We start from the raw sequence: 22,199 nt of genomic DNA, 5'->3' as shown, positions 1-22,199 counted from the left end.
ACGCTCACGCTCTTTTAGTAGAAGTGTGTGTCGCAGCGGCGAGCACACACAGTACACAGAAACAGACAAGAGCAGTAAAAAGGATATTGTCGCCGGATAGCGTTGCTGGCACGGAAGGCTGAAGGCGGCGAGAAGTCGACCGGCTTCCTCAGGCGCTTTCCTCTGCTGGCAGTCGCTGGTTTCAACAGCGGCGGCTTCTCTCGGATCCAGCGGAAATGAAGAACTTCGCTGAAGAGATGAAAAATCAGGGAAGCAGCCTCTAAGCCCCGCTTTTATACGCTAAGCCACACCCCTTCGCGCGGGCTGTGACGCGTAGTGGGCGCGAAGCGCCACCATTGGGCGTGACGTCACGCCAGGCTCACTGGTAGGCTGCTGCAGTTGCCGCAAGGCAGCCAATGAGCACGCTAGGCAGCCTGCTCTAGGTCTGCAGCTGCTGCACTGCGTTGACAATATATACAAAATTAAGGATAATTTTGGCTTCAGTATCTCGAGCAAAGATGAACTTTACCCGTAGCGTAAGCTAAACTTACGCAATATGAGAGAACCTCTCGTAAGAGAACTAGTGCTGTCAATGAAGTCTTTGGAAAGGAATGGCATTAAATCAGATTTAGAAAATAAATAATTTATTCAATGTTTCATTGATATCTTAAGTGCACATTTTGTCATAGACAGCCCTATCTATTTTTGTCAAATATTTTTTTCCTCAAACTTTTCACGGTCTCCCTAGCACCCAGTTTTAAATCCCCTGACCTAGATGACCAGCTCCTATCTGTGCGTGAGAGAGTTTGCATTGAGTAGCCATGATTACGGGCTTAAATAAAAAGCTAATCCTTTCGCTCTGACTCTTGAACGAGTTAGACATGCTCCTTCAGTTTGCGTGTCCTGGTGGAATGGGTTGGAATGACATGTGGAGAAAAAGGTAATATCCAGCGTGCGTGTGGAGAATCCCGATGACGATGCCGAGATCTTTATTATGCAGAGCAGCACTCTGACCTTCCCCTCGCCCCACCCTCTCTCCTCCCCTTCTCCTCACCCTCTCTCCTCCTCCTTCGCTGCCTCCCTCCATTTCTCTCCTTTTGTATGCAAGTGTCTGATTGAATCTGTTCTACTTGGTCATAAAAAAAAAAGATTCAAAATCTGAAAGCATGCTTCCCCCTCTGTAAATTCTCTGATGCTGCCAGTTTGACAGCTTGGGCAGAACATCCTTAACCACTTCAAGCTATAGAGATTGTGAGGCTGTGCCCTAAAATCAAGCTCCACCCTTCATTTTTTCCTCATTTTACTATTCTATTTTACAATATGTCACAATACTAAAGTAAAGTCGATAGCAACTTCCAGTTCACGCGGACTTTAACAATGAGAAGTTTGTAACTCTCTTGGCTACAAAGAAATGAATATGATATGGAATTTTCTAGGCATACACAGACACTGTTGTATGTTGAGACAATTTATTCTATTATAAAAATATGAAATAGCATTTATAATCTCTGAAGAATTTCTTAACTTTTCAAATACGTGTACTTTAAGGTTATGACATAGCAAACTATAAAAAACGTAATGCTGATGGTGACAGATTTGTAATACAAATATGTAATTATGTCATTTAATTTTTTTTGTCCAAAATATATTTAAATAATATTATAATAAATTATTATGAATGTCAAACAAAATGATTTTGCATCACACCACTGGATCATAATAAAACCAATAGCATCCGTTAAATGCCTAATATCTAAAATGACAAATATATTAAAATATAATTTTAAGTTCGAAGAATGTTTTTGTAAATGTTATCATATAAACATATACATACACAAACATATAATGTATATTTGTGTGCATACATATTGCATACACAAGCAGAAATAAAAAAGTAAAAAAAGCAAAATACAAGGTTTGTGTAAATAAATTTGATTATTATTTAATACAATTAATTAAAATTATAATAAAAAAATGTGTGGATGCTAAAATAGTACTCTATATGTAAATATTGTTTTCTTGAATTTGATTTATACACCGAACACAGCCTATAATATGGTGTGACTAATTTATCATAGAGAGTGTCAAGCAAAATATTTGTATGTATATTTTGTATGTCACACCATGTACAGTTTCATGTAGATTTGTAAATCTATGGACTAATTTATGCTGACACATGGCAAAGTATTTGTGCATGAATGACAATTAAACAGGCTTAAATCAAGAAGGTGTTGTATGACTTTACAATATGTCATGAAAATTGACCATGAGCTTGTAAATAAAAAAATTAAAAAAACACACACATTTTCACTTTCTAATGTCCTTCAGACTCAGCAATATCATATATATATATATATATATATGATATTGCCAAATTTTTCATATCAGTGCATTCCTAATATATATATATATTAGGAATGCACTGATATGAAAAATTTGGCCGATACCGATAATTATTTATATTTGAAAGCCAATAACCGATATTCTGGCTGATAAAGCTGATAAACCCAAGCACACAATTATAATGTTCTCATTAGAATTTTAATGTGACAGACTTGCGCTTCACACGTTGCACTTATCTGTATTTTCCTTTTTGAAGTGATTCCAATCATATTTCAAAGAATTCAAAACCATGGCGAAAAGTGCGCATCTGAAGTGTCTCAGCTGAAGGAAATAATCCATTATTTATCGGCCAAATTTTCTTATCGGGCAGATAACAATAACATTAAAAATTAAAGCTGCAAGCAGCATTTTAGCGGTGTTCAAGCAGTTAAGGCCTTTCAGGCCGTTAAGCACAAAAGCATGAAAAGACATTAAGTTTTATGTAGCAATCATGATTTACCATGATATACTACATTTCAGTGTGATTTTTCATGATTTACCATGATATACTACATTTCAGTGTGATTTTTCATGATTTACCATGTTCCAGTATGATTTACCATGAATCTAACATGATTTTCCAGTTAACCTTGATATACCATGTTATATGATGATTTACCATGATATAGCACATTCTAGAATAATTTACCACGATTCTAGCATGATTTACCTTTTTTACTATGATTTACCATGTTTCTGGCGTTATTTACCATGATTTACCACGTTGATAGCATTTATATGAAGCATAAGAACAATTGAAGTGATAAACTCTGACAAAATATGAATGTGTTATAATAGAAATTCTTATATAAGTGATTTTATAGTGTCTATATACAAAAAAAGACTAATAAGAAGAGTGGCCAGCAGAGGGCAGTAGAAGACCACTTATTGGCTCACTTTCATTTTCAACTACTTTGTTTCTCCAGTATTCTCCACTGAAGCAAACCATTATTTTCATGTTAACTCCATAATGCATGCTTACACACACACACACACACACACACACACACACACACACACACACACACACACACACACACACACACACACACACACACACACACACACACACACACACACACACACACACACACACTTTTGGGATATGTTATTGTGAAAATCTGTTTTAATGGTATATGAGCATTTCACATATTTCTTTGCAATGTAATAATATAAAACTAATTAAAGAAAATGCTTTAAGCATTTGTTTGTTAGCCAATGCTGAAAGCTGATAAAAAAAGATTAAAAATATCTAATGCTGCTGCTCCATCTAGTGGACAACAGTGCTATTACAGCCTACTTATACAATAGGCCATGTTTTTCATATAATTTAATCTACACACGCTCATTCTGATGTAGATAGAGACATTTGGAACTTCAGGAGCCAATGTGACTCAATTGTCACTTCAATAGACGATTTTTGACTAAATGTTATTGTAAATGTTAAAATAGTGAATTTATAAAGTCTAAATATTAATTATAGTTGAGTAGTGTGACAAAATGACTTTTTTTAAACAGCAGGGGGCAGTAAAATACCACTTATTGGCTGTTAGCCTTTTTTCAAGCAGTTATAGCTGTTCTTGACCTTTTTTTAAGAAGCTATGAGCATTTATTGAAAAGATATTGGCTTTCGGTCAAGGCTACATATTGAAGTGACCCTATTATAGTCATCCAAATGAAGAAGTTATACATTTTCCTATAATTATTGTTGTAGAGAGTACAGAGCAATAGATGCATTTTGACAAAATGTGATTGTAAATGTTAAAATAATGATTTAATAAAGTCTAAATATCAATTATATATAAAAATATTAGAGAGTAGTATGATGAAATGACAGCAGGGGGCAGTAAAATACCACTTATTGGCTGTTATAGCCATCCAAGCTGTTATAGCTGTTATAGCCATCCGATTTACACTCTATTATAGCCATTCAAATGAAGTAATTATACCTTTTCTGATAATTATTGATCTAGAGAGTCCAGATAATTGTACTGCACTGGTTTTAAACATTAAGATATGAAAATTATACGATCATAGATGGAAAAGACCATTTACAGCCAATACAGGCAATTTACCATAGGAAATACATGGGTTTAAAGCTTTTCAACAGTTATAGCGCCACCTATTGTCCGATCTCCATGAAACTTTGCATGCTTCTTCACCATGGTATGACACATATGCTCATCAATTTTTGTGAAGTTCTGAGTTTTTATTTATGATTTATAGGCTTTTGGGTGCATTTTGTCACGACCCTTTTCTAAATAACCCTTTAATACCATAAAAAAAAAAAAAAAAGTTAAACTTTTTTTCGATAATTATTGATCTAGAGAGTCCAGAGAATTGTCCTAGACTGGTCTGATTCCGATCGGGCGAAAAACCAGGGACTAGTTCGCAAAAGTAGGTTTTTAACATATTCGTGAATATTTAATGAACGGTTTGATTGACAGCAATGGTTCTAGAGGCAAAGTTGTTCAACATGAGGAGATCTATCAAATGATATGCATATTGTGGGGATGTGTGCAACACCACGTGATTACAGAGCCGTAAAACTCGTTAGCGCCAACTAGTGGCCGATTTCTTTCAAAACTCTTACAGACCTCTTGGGCCATGAGTCGAACATGCCCATAGAGTTTCGTTCCGATTGGCCTCCGTTAACCTCGTCTCACAGGTGCTCAAACTTCATTGGCCGATGGCGGCCATGTTTTTTGAGATACGCCAATATCCTTTTACACATACATGGCACCTTGGACCAAGACACTGCATACCAATTTTCAAGTCAATCGGACAAACGGTCAGGTGGCCACACCCCCTTTTATGTTTTTTTAATGTTATAGCGCCACCTAGTGTTAGATCGACGCGGTTTTTTTACTGTGACCCCAAACTGTCCTCATACACAAGTGTGTCAAGTTTGGTGAAGATATCTCATTTACTTCTTGAGTTATAGACGTTTTAGTAAAATAGGCTCCTCCCACAACGTTCATTTTGCGCCCCCTAGCAACCGGAAATCGAAATTTCAACTTTTTTTTGATAATTATTGATATTCAGACTCCAGAGAACATTTCTGCACTGGTTTGGTTCCGATCGGGCGAAAAACCAGGGACTAGTTTGCAAAAGTAGGTTTTGGACAAAACCGGAAATAGCGGAAAAATTTGCATACCGGAAATGAAATCGGAGATATACGTTTTTTAAGTCAAGAGTCCAGCTTTCCAATGATATACGACACTTGAGTCTACGACATAGGGTCTAGGAGTTATGATCACTTTCGCGTTTTTGTTGCTATAGCGCCACCTATGGGCCAATCGGGCTCATACTCTCTCAACCTCTCCTCGATTTCTGTGCTACCTTAATCCCAAATATCAAGTCTCTAGCTCTTACGGTTTGGTCTGCACGATGCGTTTTAGGGCGGAATAATAATAATAATAAAAATCCTTACAATTACAATAGGTTTTCAGCACTTCGTGCTTGAACACCTAATGAACATATATCGCCCGATACGTGCATCCCTTAAAGAAGTATATATATATTTGACTACAGATTGCTATGGTACTGACTTAGAAATGTACTGTAGGCCTATAATGTTACTTGAATTTTTCTAAGCTTAAAAATTATGAATAATTACATTTTTAAAGTGTGAACTACCCATACATGCAGACTCAACAAAACATGCACCCACACACAGCCACCACGGGACCTGAGCTATGACGTCCCAATCCAAGACGTTCTGGAAGCTTCCTCTCACAGCTCTTGGTTCAGAGAGCATGAAATTGACAGACGGGGGATGTGGGATCCGACTGCTGTGCTGTTTCTATCTCTCATCGAAGTGGAGTTAATAACCTTGTTACTGCCACATGGCAAACTCAGAAACGCTTTACTCGAGGGCAGTTTACAGCGCCCGCTCAAGTGCTACAAAGAGCAATCTGCAATGTTCCACAAGGCCTGTTGCACCTTTAACGCCAAACACAACAATAACTAAAAGAGGATGACAAATTGAACAGTGACGTAAAACTGCCAATGACAGGAAACACATACATTACTGCCCTTTTTTAAATCACTTCAATGCCCGTAAGAGACAATCTTACAAGCTTTGAAAGTTTTGCAACAGAGCAGCCTTGAAGTTTTCTTGGACTTTTGAGACCAACGTGACCTCTGTGTCCATTAGATTCTCAGCAGGAAGTTCTGGAAACGTAACACAATGCTGGAGACACGGTTGAATAATTGATATCAATTATGCTATTTCAAAGACACATGCATTATTCAGTGAAACTTTGTATTAGGCCCAAATCCATGACTACAGCTAAAGGCGTTACACTGAGACAGGAAGTAGACAGAGAAATATGCCCTTCATCTCAAGATCATGCGAAACACACGAAACGAGCGTCTCGGCCACAAAGGAACACTGGGAAACCAAAGTTACAACTCAAGCTATAAATGAGTGCAACACTTCCTGAGAGTGGAGAAGGCCTATGGCACTGGCAGAGAACGGAAAAAGAAAGCGGAACTGGATGAATTATAAGCACGCTGTGAAAAAAAGTGTTGTATTTGCTAAATATTTGCTTTTAGTATCTTATTTAGTCAGAAAAGACAGGAACTCTTAAATGGCCGTCAATAGAGTGCTGCAGTGATGATGAAATTTTGTATGCCAAACCATAAGTTAGCATCACCCTGGATCCCTTGAGAAAAAGCCAGTAGGATTTTTCCATCGGAATGGATTATTGGATTATTGCATAAAATAAACTCTCTGGCCAACAAAAAAAAAACTAAATACTATCAACAAAAGTAAAAAGCTAATTGTAGGCTATAAACAAACTACACCACAGTCGCTATTTCAGTTTTTATTTCAAAACATTTTCCTTGAAAGTTGTAGTTATGATCGCTTGCTAGAGCACGATTATAAACACAACGAGGCTGTGAAAGCGGACTAGTGAGTATAGTTTACCTGTTCAGCTGATGAAGTTTAATGTCTACAACAACCTCTGTAGTCCCATTTAGCCACTTGTTAGCAACCGCCTTTTACAAGACGAGTATTGTGTATATTATGTTGTAGAATAAATCACGAAAATATCTCGAGCTTGTGTTAACAACGGACCTTATTTCAAGCATTTAACCAAAAAAAACATTGACTGGGATGGTGGAACCAGAAGTGCTAAAATCAAAACCCCTTTTCCAGGTTTTGGCTAACTAAACTACATCATCCCTGCAGCACTCTATATAGAGAAAGATGTAGGCTGCGTCTCAATCAGCTCTCTAGTTCAGAAGTCAGGGCATCAGGGAGTCGGCCATTTTAAGGGCTGTCGCAAAATCCTTCCAGTTCACCGAAACGTTCGCTCCCTAAAAGTCCCACAATGCACCGTGGAAACCAGGGAGCATTGATGTGCACTATGTTCTCTTAACGGAAGTTGTTCTTTAAAATACAAACCATTATTTAATCATATGTCAACATAAACAAACATCGCTAAACAGGTAATGAACATAATCTAGCAAACATTTATAATTTATTTTGCGGTTGAAATGTTGCACGTATATGTAAGAAGCAAAGTATTTATCATAATGTAAAAAAATAATGAAATAAAGATATCAGTTCTGTTGTTATTCATAAATACCCGTAGTGATGTTGGGTTAGGGTGGGTTAAGGTTAGGTTGAGCCAGGTCCTTATGTCTCTGTGTCTGACTATACCAGTGTCCGAGTTCATTTACATGATTTACTGGTTCATGGAAGTGTGGGAGTTGAAGTGACCGGAAGTGGCCCCTACAGTCCAGTAATCTCTGTCTGTATGTCATTTGGGGCCAGTCTCGTCCGTGATCATATCTCAACATAAAGCTCCTTAATGGGGCTTACGTTTCATGAGTGAGTGCGTGTTTTTTTTTTTTTTCTACCCAATATGTTTATGGCTCAGTTAATCCTTGCGCTTGAATGCATGTGTGTGCATATGTGTAATGTGTCTTCCCACAGCATTCACTGTAGTTAGTTTGTGTGTTCGGCAGATGTTCAGTGACATACAACATTACATAAGTCTATAAAGCATGCAGAGGTACATTAGGAAACATCAATGCATGGATGAAACGAATAGAGGCAAGGCCATAATCAATTTACGCTCTTCCTATGGTGATGTTTACTGATGGTTGTGCAGCTGGCGAGGGTGGGCGGGGCTATTCCACCGCTGATGGCATTTATCTTTGTTTTGTGTGATGAATTGAGGGTCCCTGTCAATAAGAATTATGTTATGGAATGTAAGACGGCATCTCCTGTTTTAATGAACGATCTGGAACAGGGCTGTCGTTGGGGGGACAACCAGGAAGTATTACTAATGAGCATGTGGCAAAGAAAATGGATCTCTTTTTTCATTCGTATGTAAAGTGTGGAGCACACGTAGGCTTACAATATCAAAGTACTGACAGCTTCTAAAATGTAAAGACTTCAAATGTTTACGAATCTATTAAGGTTCAACGATTAATCGAATAGGTTGTTTATATTGTATTTGTGATAAATTAGGTTAATTACATATGTTTAACACCACCACATTGATTTGTGAACCCATTTGCCTAATTTGACTTCGTGTTTTCATTTTGTTGTGTGATGTCGAAAGATTGATCGGAACTGTTGTGACACCAATGACACACGTGAATCTGTAATGAGTGAAATGCATTCGCTTTCCTGAATATTTAGAATTGAAATACTATTCTTACATTTTCTGCAGTATATAGGATGCATGCACAGATTGCTAGGATGAACTGTATTTTTCCAAAATGTGTAGTATAAAACACAGGATGAGATTGCAGTGCACTCGACTTGACCTTTTGATGAATGAACTGTTAGACAAATCAGCTGTTAGTGACTTGCCACTGAGTATAGGCTGAGTAAAAATACAAAATATCCATTTTAACACAGGACATGTTTTGAACTACAGTTGATTACCATGGAATGAAAGTGTTCATGCTCAGCATTTTGAAGTCTTTAAGTGGCCTCCTCAGTCCCCTGACCTTAAAGCCATTGAAACCCTTTGGGAAATTATAAACCTGATTTGTGATAAGTCAAGCAGGTCTTCCAATGAAGCTCAACTTTTAAGGACGATTTTAAATAAGTTTTTACGCAATGTTTAGTGAGTCAATACCCAGAAGAATGTCTGCTGTAATAAAAATAAATAAAGGGAGAACCAACAAAATATGAATAAGTGATTACATTGTAGTCAATGAATGCTTTAATTCCACATTCACTCCGAAATTTCAGCTCCAACCAGTTGTCAGAAGACATGGAAAGCTTAGTGTGTCTCTAAACTGTATGTACATACATGAAATATAGTATATATTAGTGTCTATCAACACATTCTAATATACCTACGAAATACGAATACTAATGAGATCACCTTGTGCAAAGACAGAAAGGCCACAGAGTAACAAGATACTCAATTGAAGCTAGGGTTCATAAGGGGGCTTATGGGAAATGGAGGCAGCTTAAAATGCCGCAGAGGGTTTATGGGGATGAACAGCTACAATCTGCAGTTCATTACCTGCGAGGGGGAAGGAGAAGATTACTGAATCACTTACACTTCTGTCTCTCTCTCTTTCTCCGTCCCTCGTCGACTTGTGAGGGAACGCTGGGAATGAGGTGTGTTTGAAAGCAATTGCATGTGTTCTAGTTTGGATTCATATCGGTACGTCTCTGGCTTTTCATTTACCTTTACAAACCACATGTCTCTCTTTTGAGTCTGCGGGTGTGATTGCATCTCAGTGACGGAAGCATTCGGAATCTCAATACCATCTGTAGGGGAGAGAGTCTATAGAAACCATTTATCAAACCTGAGGTGAAGGCACCACAACACACACTATACACATCCTGTCTTAGGTCACACAAATCACACACCCACCCACACATGCACCTATTGTGCTCAGACAATGCCATTATACTGCAAGTTATCTGGTAGAAACTTAGTTTGAATCGAGTAGTTTTAAATCGAAGCCTGTGTCGTCTGAATAATGGCTGATCATGGCAACAGGCCCATAACTATTTCTGTCAGGAACCGTACAACTGTGTCAGCGCCTCCCACTCCTCATATCTTTCTCGTGTTCTCTTTCTCACCCTCTCTCGCTCAGCCCAGGAGGGTTTTTCCAGAGCATACTGTCTATAAAATGGGTCAGGACGGGACAAGGCTCTATTTTTATCAGAAAATCATTTTCATAACTCCACAACAGGTATCTCACAGACCTTGATGCCCATATAACCGTAGACCAATAGCGAGGAGGTTCCCTCAGTAGTCCGTTCCCCATCGCTCTCCAGGGCTACACAGCTGCTGCCTGGATAGTTCAAGACGCAGAACAATGAAGGCTGCTGGAAAGCTTTCAGCTCAGTGCCGATCTCTGTCATATTTGACTCATCCTCATGTTATTCCAATATATATAGATGAATATATCATCATATGGGTTAGATTATGCTTCTTTTTCTTTTTGGAGCTTGACAGTTAAGAAAATATAATAAGTGTAATGATGATGGCAGAATATTGGGGTTCCCTGTTCTTGACCAATGCATTTCCACTCTTAAAAATAAAGGTTATTTATTGGGATCTATGGTCCCATAAAAAAAGCTTTATCATCCATGGAAACTTTTCATTGCACAAGTTCTTTAAAATGAAAAAAGACTGTTTAGATAATTTATTGAAATGTTCTTCACACTAAGAAAAAACGATTCTTTAAGAACTTTTGAAAGGTTCTTTGGGGAATGCAAAATGGCTCTTCTATGGCATCTTTGCGAAAACCCACTTTTGCAACCTTTATTCACTTTATGAGTGTAGGATTCTAAAAATAATTTTTATTCAGACTGTCATGGCTAATTAATTATTAATACTGTTTTTTGAACCGTTTAATTGTTGCTCAGCACATGTTTCTTTTTCATTAAACAGAACAAATTGAACAAATTCAAGTTAAATCTATTCTAATTACATTAGGGGATGAAAATAACCATCATAGACAATTTTCATCAGTCTTCCAAAATGTTATTTTGCCAGTTAAGAGTATCATTATTAATTTATAAAAAGTAAGGTTACATTACCATAAAACATCTGTTCCTTACATAATGCCATTAAAAGACTTAACTGTAAAAGGAGAGTACTTTGAGATAGCCATGAAAAGTCTAACTCGCAGCATTTTTATTCAATAGATGTGCCATATTCAAAAGTAAATGACAATGGCATGTTGTCATAATTGCAAATTCTGTGGATTTTAACCTTTTAAATCATTCAGCTGAATTGCCTCTTCCAGATTTGACGGTGCATTTTAAACCTTAATGGTCATTACAGGCTTTGCACCAAATGCTGCATGAGTACATGAAGAATGTCTGCCCAAGTGGATGTATGAAATCCATTATGTGGCAGAAGAGCACAATCCCTGAGGCAGCTCGTCTAATTTACGTGGGCTTATTACAATGAGATACTTATAGAGCTTGACAATATAGTGGCATATTATGAATGACCTTCTCTTTAGCTGCAGTGAGGAGGGGAGGGGAGGGGAATGGGAGCATGCGGAAGAGAAAAATGCCCCGGGGACTGAGGTGTTTCCCCATTGGCTGTGTCCTCCGAGTCTCTGAGCCTCTCTCACACATTTGTCTGTTCCGTTACACACGCTTTCTCTAAGTCGATGGTTATCAAACACACACTTGCACTCGCATTTAAACCCTCACATATGCTTAAAAAAATCTTATGCACACACAGACGCAATGGTGATATAACAAAAGCCAGTATGATTAAGCAGCATGCATTGTAAACATTCCCAAATTAATCTGCTTACGTAACCCCTCTGACATTGATTAAAATACACACAATTCAATGTAATGATCTCTGATTCGACTGCAAGCAAAAATAACATTTGTTTGAGTCCCAAAGACTGGAATAGGGCAATGACAGGACAAATTCAGATGGTTACAGTAGCACGGAAAGGACAAATCTGTTAAGGATGAGTCCAAATGAAAGGAATCGGTGAAAAGGACAGGGACAGGATAGACGGACCTAAGACATAAAAAAGGGGTGGGGAGGAGGGACGGTCTTAGGATAGCAACACAGGGCAGAATGTCCCAAGGCTTGCAGCGCATCGGTAAGCTACACAGGCTCTGAATTAGAGTCAGTTGCCTTTGAACCAAATGCCGCTCTCCACTTCTGAGAAGAAAATCCCCTCATTTCTCAGTTCACAGAGAGGCAGGAGACAAAAGCTCTCTCATCCCCCCATTCTAATCGGCAGCTCTGGGATGCACACTCACTCACACATATACACAGCTTAACAAACACACACTCAATATCTGAGAGCCGTCTCATCACGCTCTCTGTTCTCTTTATCCTGCTCTGGCCGTGACACAGTCTAAATATCTGCTCCACCTTGCCTGCTAATGCTGCTGCTTTCCACTCTACTCCACCTCAAGCACAATTTGGGTAATTGGACACACTGCATGGGCTAATTCTTTGTTATTGTTTTTATGGGAAAGATTGACCTTTGAGAGCATTGACAGCGCATATCCAAAATGACTATAGGGTATCTAGTACATTTAAAACAGGATTTGAAATGTTTCCAGAACCACAAGATTTCAGATATCCTGTTGTTGCTTTTCAAGTGAGATTAATCTTTTTAAAATGTTTTGTGGCTAGATGCACTACAGTTCAAAAATGTCTGGGCTAAGTAAAGCAATTTAACCATTTAATTCAGCAAAGATGCATTAATAAGCATTTAAAAAGTGACAGTAAAGACATTTATAAATGTTACAAAAGATTTCCATTAATTAAACAAATGCTGTTCTTTTAATTTACCTTCTAATTTATGAATTTTAGATTTATCAAAGAACCCTGAAATATTTTATTTATATTAATATTATGTTAATTTATTTTATATTATAGTTAATATAAAAATATTAATATTTTATCATGTTTTCCACAAAAATACTTAGCAGCAGCGGTTTTTTCGACATTGATAATAATAAGAAATATTTCTTGAGCCCCAAATCAGCATATTAGGATGTTTTCTGAAGAATCATGTGACACTGAAGACTGGAGTAATGATGCTGAAAATTCAGCTTTGCCATCACAAGAACAAATTATAAAATATATTAAAGTAGAAAAATAAATATTTCACAATATTTCTGTTTTTTACTGTTGGTGTGCATAAGAGACTTCTTTTAAAAACATTTAAAAAATCATACAGACCTTAAGCTTATGAACGGTAGTCTACCTGTACAGAACTGCATATTGAACTGTTTTATTTGGTGTTGTGACATTAGAGCTCCTAAATAAAAAAAAATCAGTCATGAAGATTCTGATGCCCTGGGGTGCCCAATTTGGCCACTGGAGGGCTGCCTCAAACCTAATCCAACACACCAACCTGACCTTTCTAGTCTTCCCGAAGACCTTGATTACCTGGTTTAGGTGTGTTTCATTAGTATTAGATGTATACTCTGTAGGATGGTGGACCCGCAGGAACAGGATTGTACCCCAATGATATAACCAGAGAAATACAGCACCACGGAGAGCAACCTGGAAATTCAGCACCATGGAGAGAGTCCAAAATCTTTAACGCAAGGCCCAGAATTGGTACTTTCACGCCATAAACTAAGCCTGACGTTTTCATCACCAAGGAAAGTGTCCGCATCATCCTAATTACGCCATCTTCTTTCACATCAGTTTGTTTGGCCAAACTCTTTTGATATGAGGAGAGTAATTAAAATGTTTGCATAATTATTTACCTCTCTAAAAGCTGCATGTTCGTCAATTATCTGTGAATCATTATTGTGGAGACACATGGAGGGCACCTGCATAATTATTCTAATTATGATGATCATCAATCCTTAAAAGAGCATTCAGTCACTTACAGAGGTGTAGAGATATCCCTCGCTGTTCATGCCCAGATAGAAACCAGTCTTCGCTCCCTGGATCGCCACTATCCGCAGACCCACAGGAATCAAGTTGAACTGTGCTGTGGGATGAAATCAAGAAGAATTCATACTCAGAGAAATAGATAAAATACTTGATGAAGAATAGCAAACAGTGTCAGGTGTCAGAGAGAATGGAATTGTCAGGTTGAAAACTGTGGGTGGTTGTCAATCAAACTGTCTTTTCCTGTCTAAGTGGGCGGTTCTTGGGAAGAATAAGCTGCAATGACAACCATTCTTTTTCCTTGAGTCAAATGTCTGGCTTTGCAAGACTAGAGACAACGTAACATAGGATGAAACAGGATAACAGAGATGAAGACGAGAAAGACACAGAAGAGAGGATGTAAAACTGTCAGGGATGGCAAAGATAATGGCATGAGGTGGGGGAAGGTATCCAGTAGGGACTATCTGTCCTACGTCTGTTGTCCTTGATAGAAAGATGGATTGCATTTGATATGGATGATTCAAGGAACATCACTGCTTCTGAGAGATAAAAAAACATGCTAAATAAATGACAATGAGAGGCAGTGAAAGACTGAGAGAGATATTCCCTCACAGACTAAGGTCAATATTTCTGCAATTAGTCTTCAGTGAGATTTCCCTGCCAGAGTTTGACAGATGTATGACAGTATGTAATTGCTGTTGGACATTATTGTAACGATTTAGCACCATCAAATTCACCTCATTGGGCGTGAAGTGTTTAGGATTCATGTCAGACCGCCCTGTCACACCGTTCATGGGACGCTGCAGTAGTATGGTTATTTAATATGTGCGACAGTCATTTCAATAGACAAGCGTGACATGTAAGCTAGTCCTTGACAACCCAGACAGGAATGTGCTATACACTAGCGCACCCTGACAACTGCCATCCCAATAAAATACTTCTCAATCCGTTACACACACACAAAACTCACATAGAGCTACATAAGGCACAAGAGCTCATGACACATCACATTCTCTCTCCTTACTGTCTATTTCCCTTCTAGAGCAGCATGTTATGGTGACTCAACATAAAAAAAGATTGTGCCATTGAGACCTCAGGTTGAACCTGTACAGAAGAATTAAAGGGATAGTTTACCAAAAAATTTAAATTCTGTCGTTTATTACTCACCCACATGCAGTTCCAAACCCGTAAGACTTTTGTTCTTCTTCAGAACACAAATTAAGTTCTTTTTGATGAAATCTGAGAGCTTTCTTTCCTTCCGTTGACAGCCTACGCAACTACGACTTTGACGCTTCAAAAAGTTCATAAAGAGATCGTAAAACTAATCCATATGAATTGAGCAGTTTAGTCCAATTGTTTTGAAGAGGCACGATCACTTTATATGATAAACAGACTTAATTTAGGCTTTTATTCACATTTAAACTGTAACATCTGCATCCGCCATCCATTCCTCCAACCGCCAGAGGGAGCTATCGCCTGAGTATTGACTACGGCCTGTTCTTCTTGCATCACTTCCTGTTCTTATCTGTTATAAGCCATGTTGTTTGTTCATCATGTTGTGAAGTATTGCCAGTTTACCCTGGCTTTACTGAGCATTTCTGTTATCTTGTTTTTTTGTCACGTGTATGTTTCTCTGCCTGTTCTTGACTACGGTTTTTTGGATTACGGACTTTGATCAGTTTGCTGTTTGGACTGTCGCTACTGTTATTCGAACCTGTGCATGCTCACTGTCCATGCTTCCTGTCTTGAACATTATATTGTTTGAGTCACTGTGTTTAATAAACACCGCATATGGATTCAACTACTCAACCGAGTCAGACATTGTTACATAAACATTGATCAGTGGACATAAACAGAAGCTCAACCGAAACTTCTTGACACACAAGAACACTTTGGTTCTTGCTGAAGCTCAAACGTGCTGCGTAACACGAGAATGAACCCCATTGGTCTTTGCTGAAGCTCAAACGTGCTGCATAACACGAGAATGAACCCCATTGGTTCTTGCTGAAGCTCGAACGTGCTGCGTAACACGAGAATGAACCTCATTGGTTCTTGCTGAAGCTCAAACGTGCTGCGTAACACGAGAATGAACCCCATTGGTCTTTGCTGAAGCTCAAACGTGCTGTATAACACGAGAATGAACCCCATTGGTTCTTGCTGAAGCTCAAACGTGCTGCGTAACACGAGAATGAACCTCATTGGTTCTTGCTGAAGCTCAAAATTGCTGCGTAACATGGGAATGATCCCCATTGGTTCTCGCACATCAAGCGAACATGCTTGATTTTCCGTTTACCATAACTGATGTATGAGTTGGTGAATGTTTATATGTGAATAAAAGCCTAAATTTAATCTGTTCATCATATAAAGCGACCGTGTCTCTTTGGAAAATTTGGACTAAACCCCAGTTTTCGATCTCTTTCTGAACTTTTTTGCAGCATCAAAGTGGTAGTTGCGTAGATGTCTATGGAGAGAGCTCTCAGATTTCATCAAAAAGATTAATCAACACAAGATTCATTTGTGTTCTGAAGATGAACAAAAGACTTATGGGTATGGAACGACATGAGTGTGAGTACTTAATTGCAGAATTTTTGGGTGAAATATCCCTTTAACTTTCAGAAATGGAATACCAAGCACTCCCACTGGTAGCCACTGCATTGCATAACTTCTCATTTACATAAAATAAAACTCTGCTCAACTTGCATTGCCAATAGTTGCTTGTGAGCCTCAAAAAGGCAACACTAATTAAAAATGAATGACTTCTGAGCAACCATTTAACCATTAATTTAAACCGAAATTAAAATTCTATACTAATTTATTCTAAATTAATGACAAATAAAACATTAAAAACTAAAAATCTATTTTTTTAAATGCTACAAGTAAATGTGGGCATCTCAACGTGTACAGTATGAAAAATTGGTATTCATTTAGAAATTTTCTAAAGATTATACACTCTTAGGAAAAATAGGTTCTAGAACAGGGGTGTCCTGGAGGGCCACAGTCCTGCAGAGTTTACCTCCAACTTGCCTCAACACACCAACCTGGATGTTTCTAGTATGCCTAGTAAGACCTTGATTAGCTGCTTCAGGTGTGTTTAATTGGGGTTGGAGCTCAACTCTGCAGGACAGTGGCCCTCCAGGAGCAGGATTGGAGACCCCTGTTCTAGAACCTTAGAGGGTTCTGTCAGGCCCTTCATATAAACCTTTCCCATCATGGGATCATTTTAAGACTATGAATTAAACCACTTGTAAACATACTGTATCACTAGAAAATATGGAAATAACCTGTTAAAAATTGAAGTATTATGTAATCATTTAGGGCATTTCTCCTTATATAGGCCTAGAACATTTTGGCATAACTGGTTCTTAAAAGTGAAACAAGAACCCTATCGTTCTATATATAGAACGCCATTGAACCTTTTTTCTAAGCTTGCATTTAACAATGCTATTTAATTATTAGTGTTTATAAAGAATAAGTGAGCATAGACAAAGGTGAAGGTATAGCCAATATAAGCGGATTCTGATAAATGGGGGGGAAAAAATTATATTAGCTGATAATCAATATGAGAGATATATTGTAGAACATATACACTGTTATGTTTAAGGTGTGTGATATTGACAAAAATGATAAATTGTTTTATTTTTATTTTGTTAATAATCATAATTAGACAATATTTTGCTGCGTGTTTTTGTGAAGTTGCATCTGATGGCATTTAGATGTATTTACACAGACTATTTAATGCAGAGGTGGCATAAGCATATTTACACTGAAATTACAATTGCATTAATAATACTATGATTTTTTTTTTAAATATTGAATATTACATATAAAAAAAAAAAAAAAAAAGACTTTTGCCACTGCAATGACGGAAATTTCCGTCATTTGTGAGAAAACACTTACCCACCATTGATGGAATTCTCTGGCTTTCCGTGTTTTCCCTGTTATATGGTAGGGGGTGCTATTACACATCTTCTGAAAGAGTACTGAATTTCCTGATCAGAAGATATGCGAAGAAGATGCAGTAACGAGCGATATCATATGCAATCATATGCATATGTAAAATAACGCGATCACCAGCATTAAACAGCAAATAAATCAAAACTGCCTAATGTTATCGAATAAAATGTCGACCCAGGATGAGCTATAGGAATGTGCAAGCATTGAGGCCATGGGAGAGGATTTATAGCTGCGTCCCAATTCAGAGGCTGCATCCTTCAAAGGATGAATGCATGCACGAATGCGTGCGAAGAAGGCTCCTTCGGACACGGCCTACAAATGCGTCCTTTTCCTGTGCCGCGCAGCATAGAACGAGTGGATCCAAGGATTAGGACCCAAGCCTATCCCAAGATTCATAGTGCGCCAATGACTGGATATTTATTTAGAGAAAATGCCAGATTACACTTTTAAATGCAAGTACTGCAGGGATTCAACTTACTCGAATTTTCAAAAAAACACTTTAAATCTGTTCTTCAAATATTGACATATCTTACCAATTATGTGATTTTGTAGATAGTTTATCCTCTTTATTATGTACATAAATGGACCATAAATGGAAAATATTTAGACTGTGAATCCTCTTTTCTTTTCAGACAGTTGAATATAACTTTCAAAAAACGTCAATGGCATCGCTTGTCAATGGCACCTGTCACAGTTGCTAGGCCACAAGAACAATCCTATAGGCTGCACCGTCCCATTTAACAACGCTCGGTCCGACCTTCATAGGACCTTTGCGTCCTTCGAAGGATGCAGCCTCTGAATTGGGACATGAATGGCAGTGAAGCGACGCAACTGACGCTGGTAGGTCACGTGACAGTAACAACATGGTGATGTAGCGCGTCAAAATTTCATTCATACTATCCATATTCACAGTATATACAACATACTTTTTTAACGGTCACAAAGTAAATTCAAATTCAAATGTAGTACCTACTCAGACATGTACTGTATGTGATTTTGGACGCAGCCCATGTTTTTATGAATGGGTTATTGAATCAATCACTTCATTAGTTCAAAATGCAGATCCACTTAGTACCGAAAAAAAAAAAGTAGTACAGGGGAATGTGAGTGACATACTAATTAATGTCAGCTCAGACATCATTAAAACAACAATTACCATATTATCATAAAAACTGAATAAATTCCAGACATCTGATTAAAATACACAACAAGGCCAAGAATATGTGAAAATCCTCTTCTAATTATCGGGTTTGGCCTTAATTCCAGACGAGACAAATATTCATACCACGGCATGTGATCTTCAATTCAGCTGAGTGTGAATCCCCAGAGTTGTACCAGTGACCATGGGTTATACACCTTAGGCCTGACATAAGGGACATATGCCAACACAGGCTTTCAAATTAATTACAACAGACAGACAGACGGAACATGTACGTGAGGAGACTGTAAGACAGAGGAAATGAATGACATGAACAACAAAAGTTCATTTTATGTCTGTCTAGCAGTCGCAGGAACGGACACACGCAGACACAACTCAATAGTTCCCACAACTGACCAACCAAAGGTCACACTGGGCTTGTCAGGTGTGAATTACAAGTGAGAAAGAACACGCGCTTACAGAAGCAGCTGTTCTCGTCCCTTGTGCCGTCCATGGTGCCATCCGGCAGCATCTGCAGATAGTAGCCGTGCTGGCTGTACAGACGGGTGACGATGCCTTTTAGCTGTGGCTCTGCAGAGAGAAAACACAATCACAGACACACAATATTAGTCCGGGGAGAAAACATCCCAGTTTGCGGTTTGCGACTTCATTAACGCTTCATTAAAGCTTACACAGAGTATATTCATTAACAGTGCCACAAGATGTACTTAAATACTACAATGCTGTGCACATATTTAGTATGACACTGTCTCAGAAAAAAAGGTACAAAAGCCATCACTGGGGCGGTACCTTTTCAAAAGGTGCACTTTTGTACTTAAAGGGTGCATATTGGTACTTTAAAGGTATATATTAGTACCTAAAATGAACAAAAAGTGTACCTTTTGAAAAGGTACCGCCCCAGTGACAGCTTTTGTACCTTTTTTTTCCTGAGAGTTCAGGGAATTCAGACCAAACTTCCTGATGTAAACATATATTAAAACATGAAAGAAAACAATTGAATACAGGACTGTTCAAAAATGTGTGGTCAGTAAAAAAAAATTGAGAAATTAATACTTTTTTCCCCTCAAAAACTAATTAAATTGATGAAAAGTGACAGTAAAGACATTTATAATGTTACAAAATATTTCTGTTTCAAATAAATGCTGTTCTTTTGAACCTTATGTTCATCAAAGAACCCTGAAAAACAATGTACTGTATCATGGTTGACACAAAAATATTAAGCAGCACAACTGTTTTCAACACTGATTATAATAACAAATGTTTTGTGAGGACCAAATCAGCATATTAAAATGATTTCTGAAGGATCATGTGACTGAAGACAGTGTTTTGAACGGTTGTGTAAATAGATAATGTCTCCAATAAACTGCATTTAAGTCACATAAGTCACACTTAAATGTATGAATGCCATTGTGTTAGATCAAATATTAAACCAAAGCATTTATTTTTATAGAAACTTAGCACAACACTTTTCATGAAAAACATTTCACAACATAAAAATGGGTTTATAATTATACAATATAATATAAAGTACAAAAAGTATTGCAACACTTTCTGGTAGTTAAACTTTTTGAAACATGTAGTTCATCAAATTAACTGTTAACACCTTTGGATACTCTGCGAAGACTCCTTGAGGGGAACCGATTTCATACATCCATTAAAAATCACCTTGGGACCAGTTGGTTAAAAGTAATTGCCAAAATGGCAAGGAAAAGTCATGAGAAGATTAGCTTTCAGTTGCGGGTTATCTAATGCAATTAAATTCCTACATTTTTTAATGTGGTCGTCCAAAAACTTTTTTGGGTCACGTTTGCACAAGTTAACTAGTCTACAATGACTAATGCGGTGTCTCTTAACAGGTTTTGTTTCAGGACCCAGATTTTACATTGGCAATTAAATTAAACAAAAAGATTTGTAATAATTTAACCTATTAATGTAATCAAGAGCTGCATAAGCCCGATGGGGAATGAATTACAAGACACAAACTAACATGACAGACAAACGGACAATAGGCAAATGTGGTTACTGCAAGTGAACTTTAATGTATTTTGGTTCAGATTTTCTTTTACCCTTTGCGGTTTTGTTCATGGTTTTCAAGGATGATGGGTTGTGTCAAGCAACCTGTGAATTTCTGCCAAAATCCTTAAGAATTTGATTGAATGCGTATGCTCCCTTTTTAAAAGGTCACATCACACGTCTATTTATTTTGCTATGCTAATCATTAAGCACTGATACAGTTAGGGTTTTTGCATGTGGCATTGTTTCTTCCACTGCTGTCCACATTTTTGGGCCACGACCCACCAGTTAAGAACTACTGGCCTAATTTAGCATCAATATCTAGAGCACAGCTGTTTCTTATGCACACGAAGATGCCTCCAAATGACCTGTAGGGTCAGATCAGAATAGGCTACCTTTCGCAGGCCTCACATATGGTGCAGATGATCCATTAGTCATGAACATTTAGTAACTCACTTGACATTTACACTTTCTCATGTATAACTGCTTGAAGACAATGTTTGCTCCCTCATTCCCTGTGGCCATTTTACCATGAACGCTTCACAGTCCATCCCTATAGCATTGTATTCACGTTAGCCCCATCTTTATTTTTAGACAAGCTTTGGTCACTTCAGGACTTTCGGAAATAAAATGTGTATGCAACTCTATTAAAGATTTATACGCATTGCACGTTTATTTATGAGACTTGAGGAAAAGAACAGAAGCTGAATGTTTTATTAGTGCAGTCCCCCCGGCCAAGTTTGTTCATTTTAGAAACAAGCAAAAGGAAAGCTAAATAGAAAATTGCTTGTAAACAGACTACCTGTAGTTCCAAAAAAAAAGAGAAGTGTAGTTGTAGTTAATGTAGTGACCACGTTAAGCACAGTTTCTTA

The 22,199-nt window shown here is 37.8% G+C and overlaps 1 protein-coding gene across 1 annotated transcript in view; it reads right to left on the bottom strand.

Moving 5' to 3' along the window:
* The window catches only part of fgf11b (fibroblast growth factor 11b), a 65,841-nt gene that overhangs the window by 11,812 nt on the left and 31,830 nt on the right, over positions 1–22,199 (bottom strand). Inside the window, exons 2-3 of the mRNA XM_056247832.1 lie at positions 19,774–19,884; positions 14,198–14,301 (exon numbers count right to left, since the gene is read on the bottom strand). Coding sequence (XP_056103807.1) covers positions 14,198–14,301; positions 19,774–19,884 — 215 coding nt within the window. The remainder of the gene's footprint in view (positions 1–14,197; positions 14,302–19,773; positions 19,885–22,199) is intronic.

Source organism: Rhinichthys klamathensis, unplaced genomic scaffold (genome assembly GCF_029890125.1).
Source record: "Rhinichthys klamathensis goyatoka isolate OS25496 unplaced genomic scaffold, OSU_Roscu_1.1 h1tg000050l_1, whole genome shotgun sequence".
NCBI lineage: Eukaryota > Metazoa > Chordata > Actinopteri > Cypriniformes > Leuciscidae > Rhinichthys > Rhinichthys klamathensis.
This window is presented reverse-complemented; position numbering and strand designations above follow the sequence as displayed.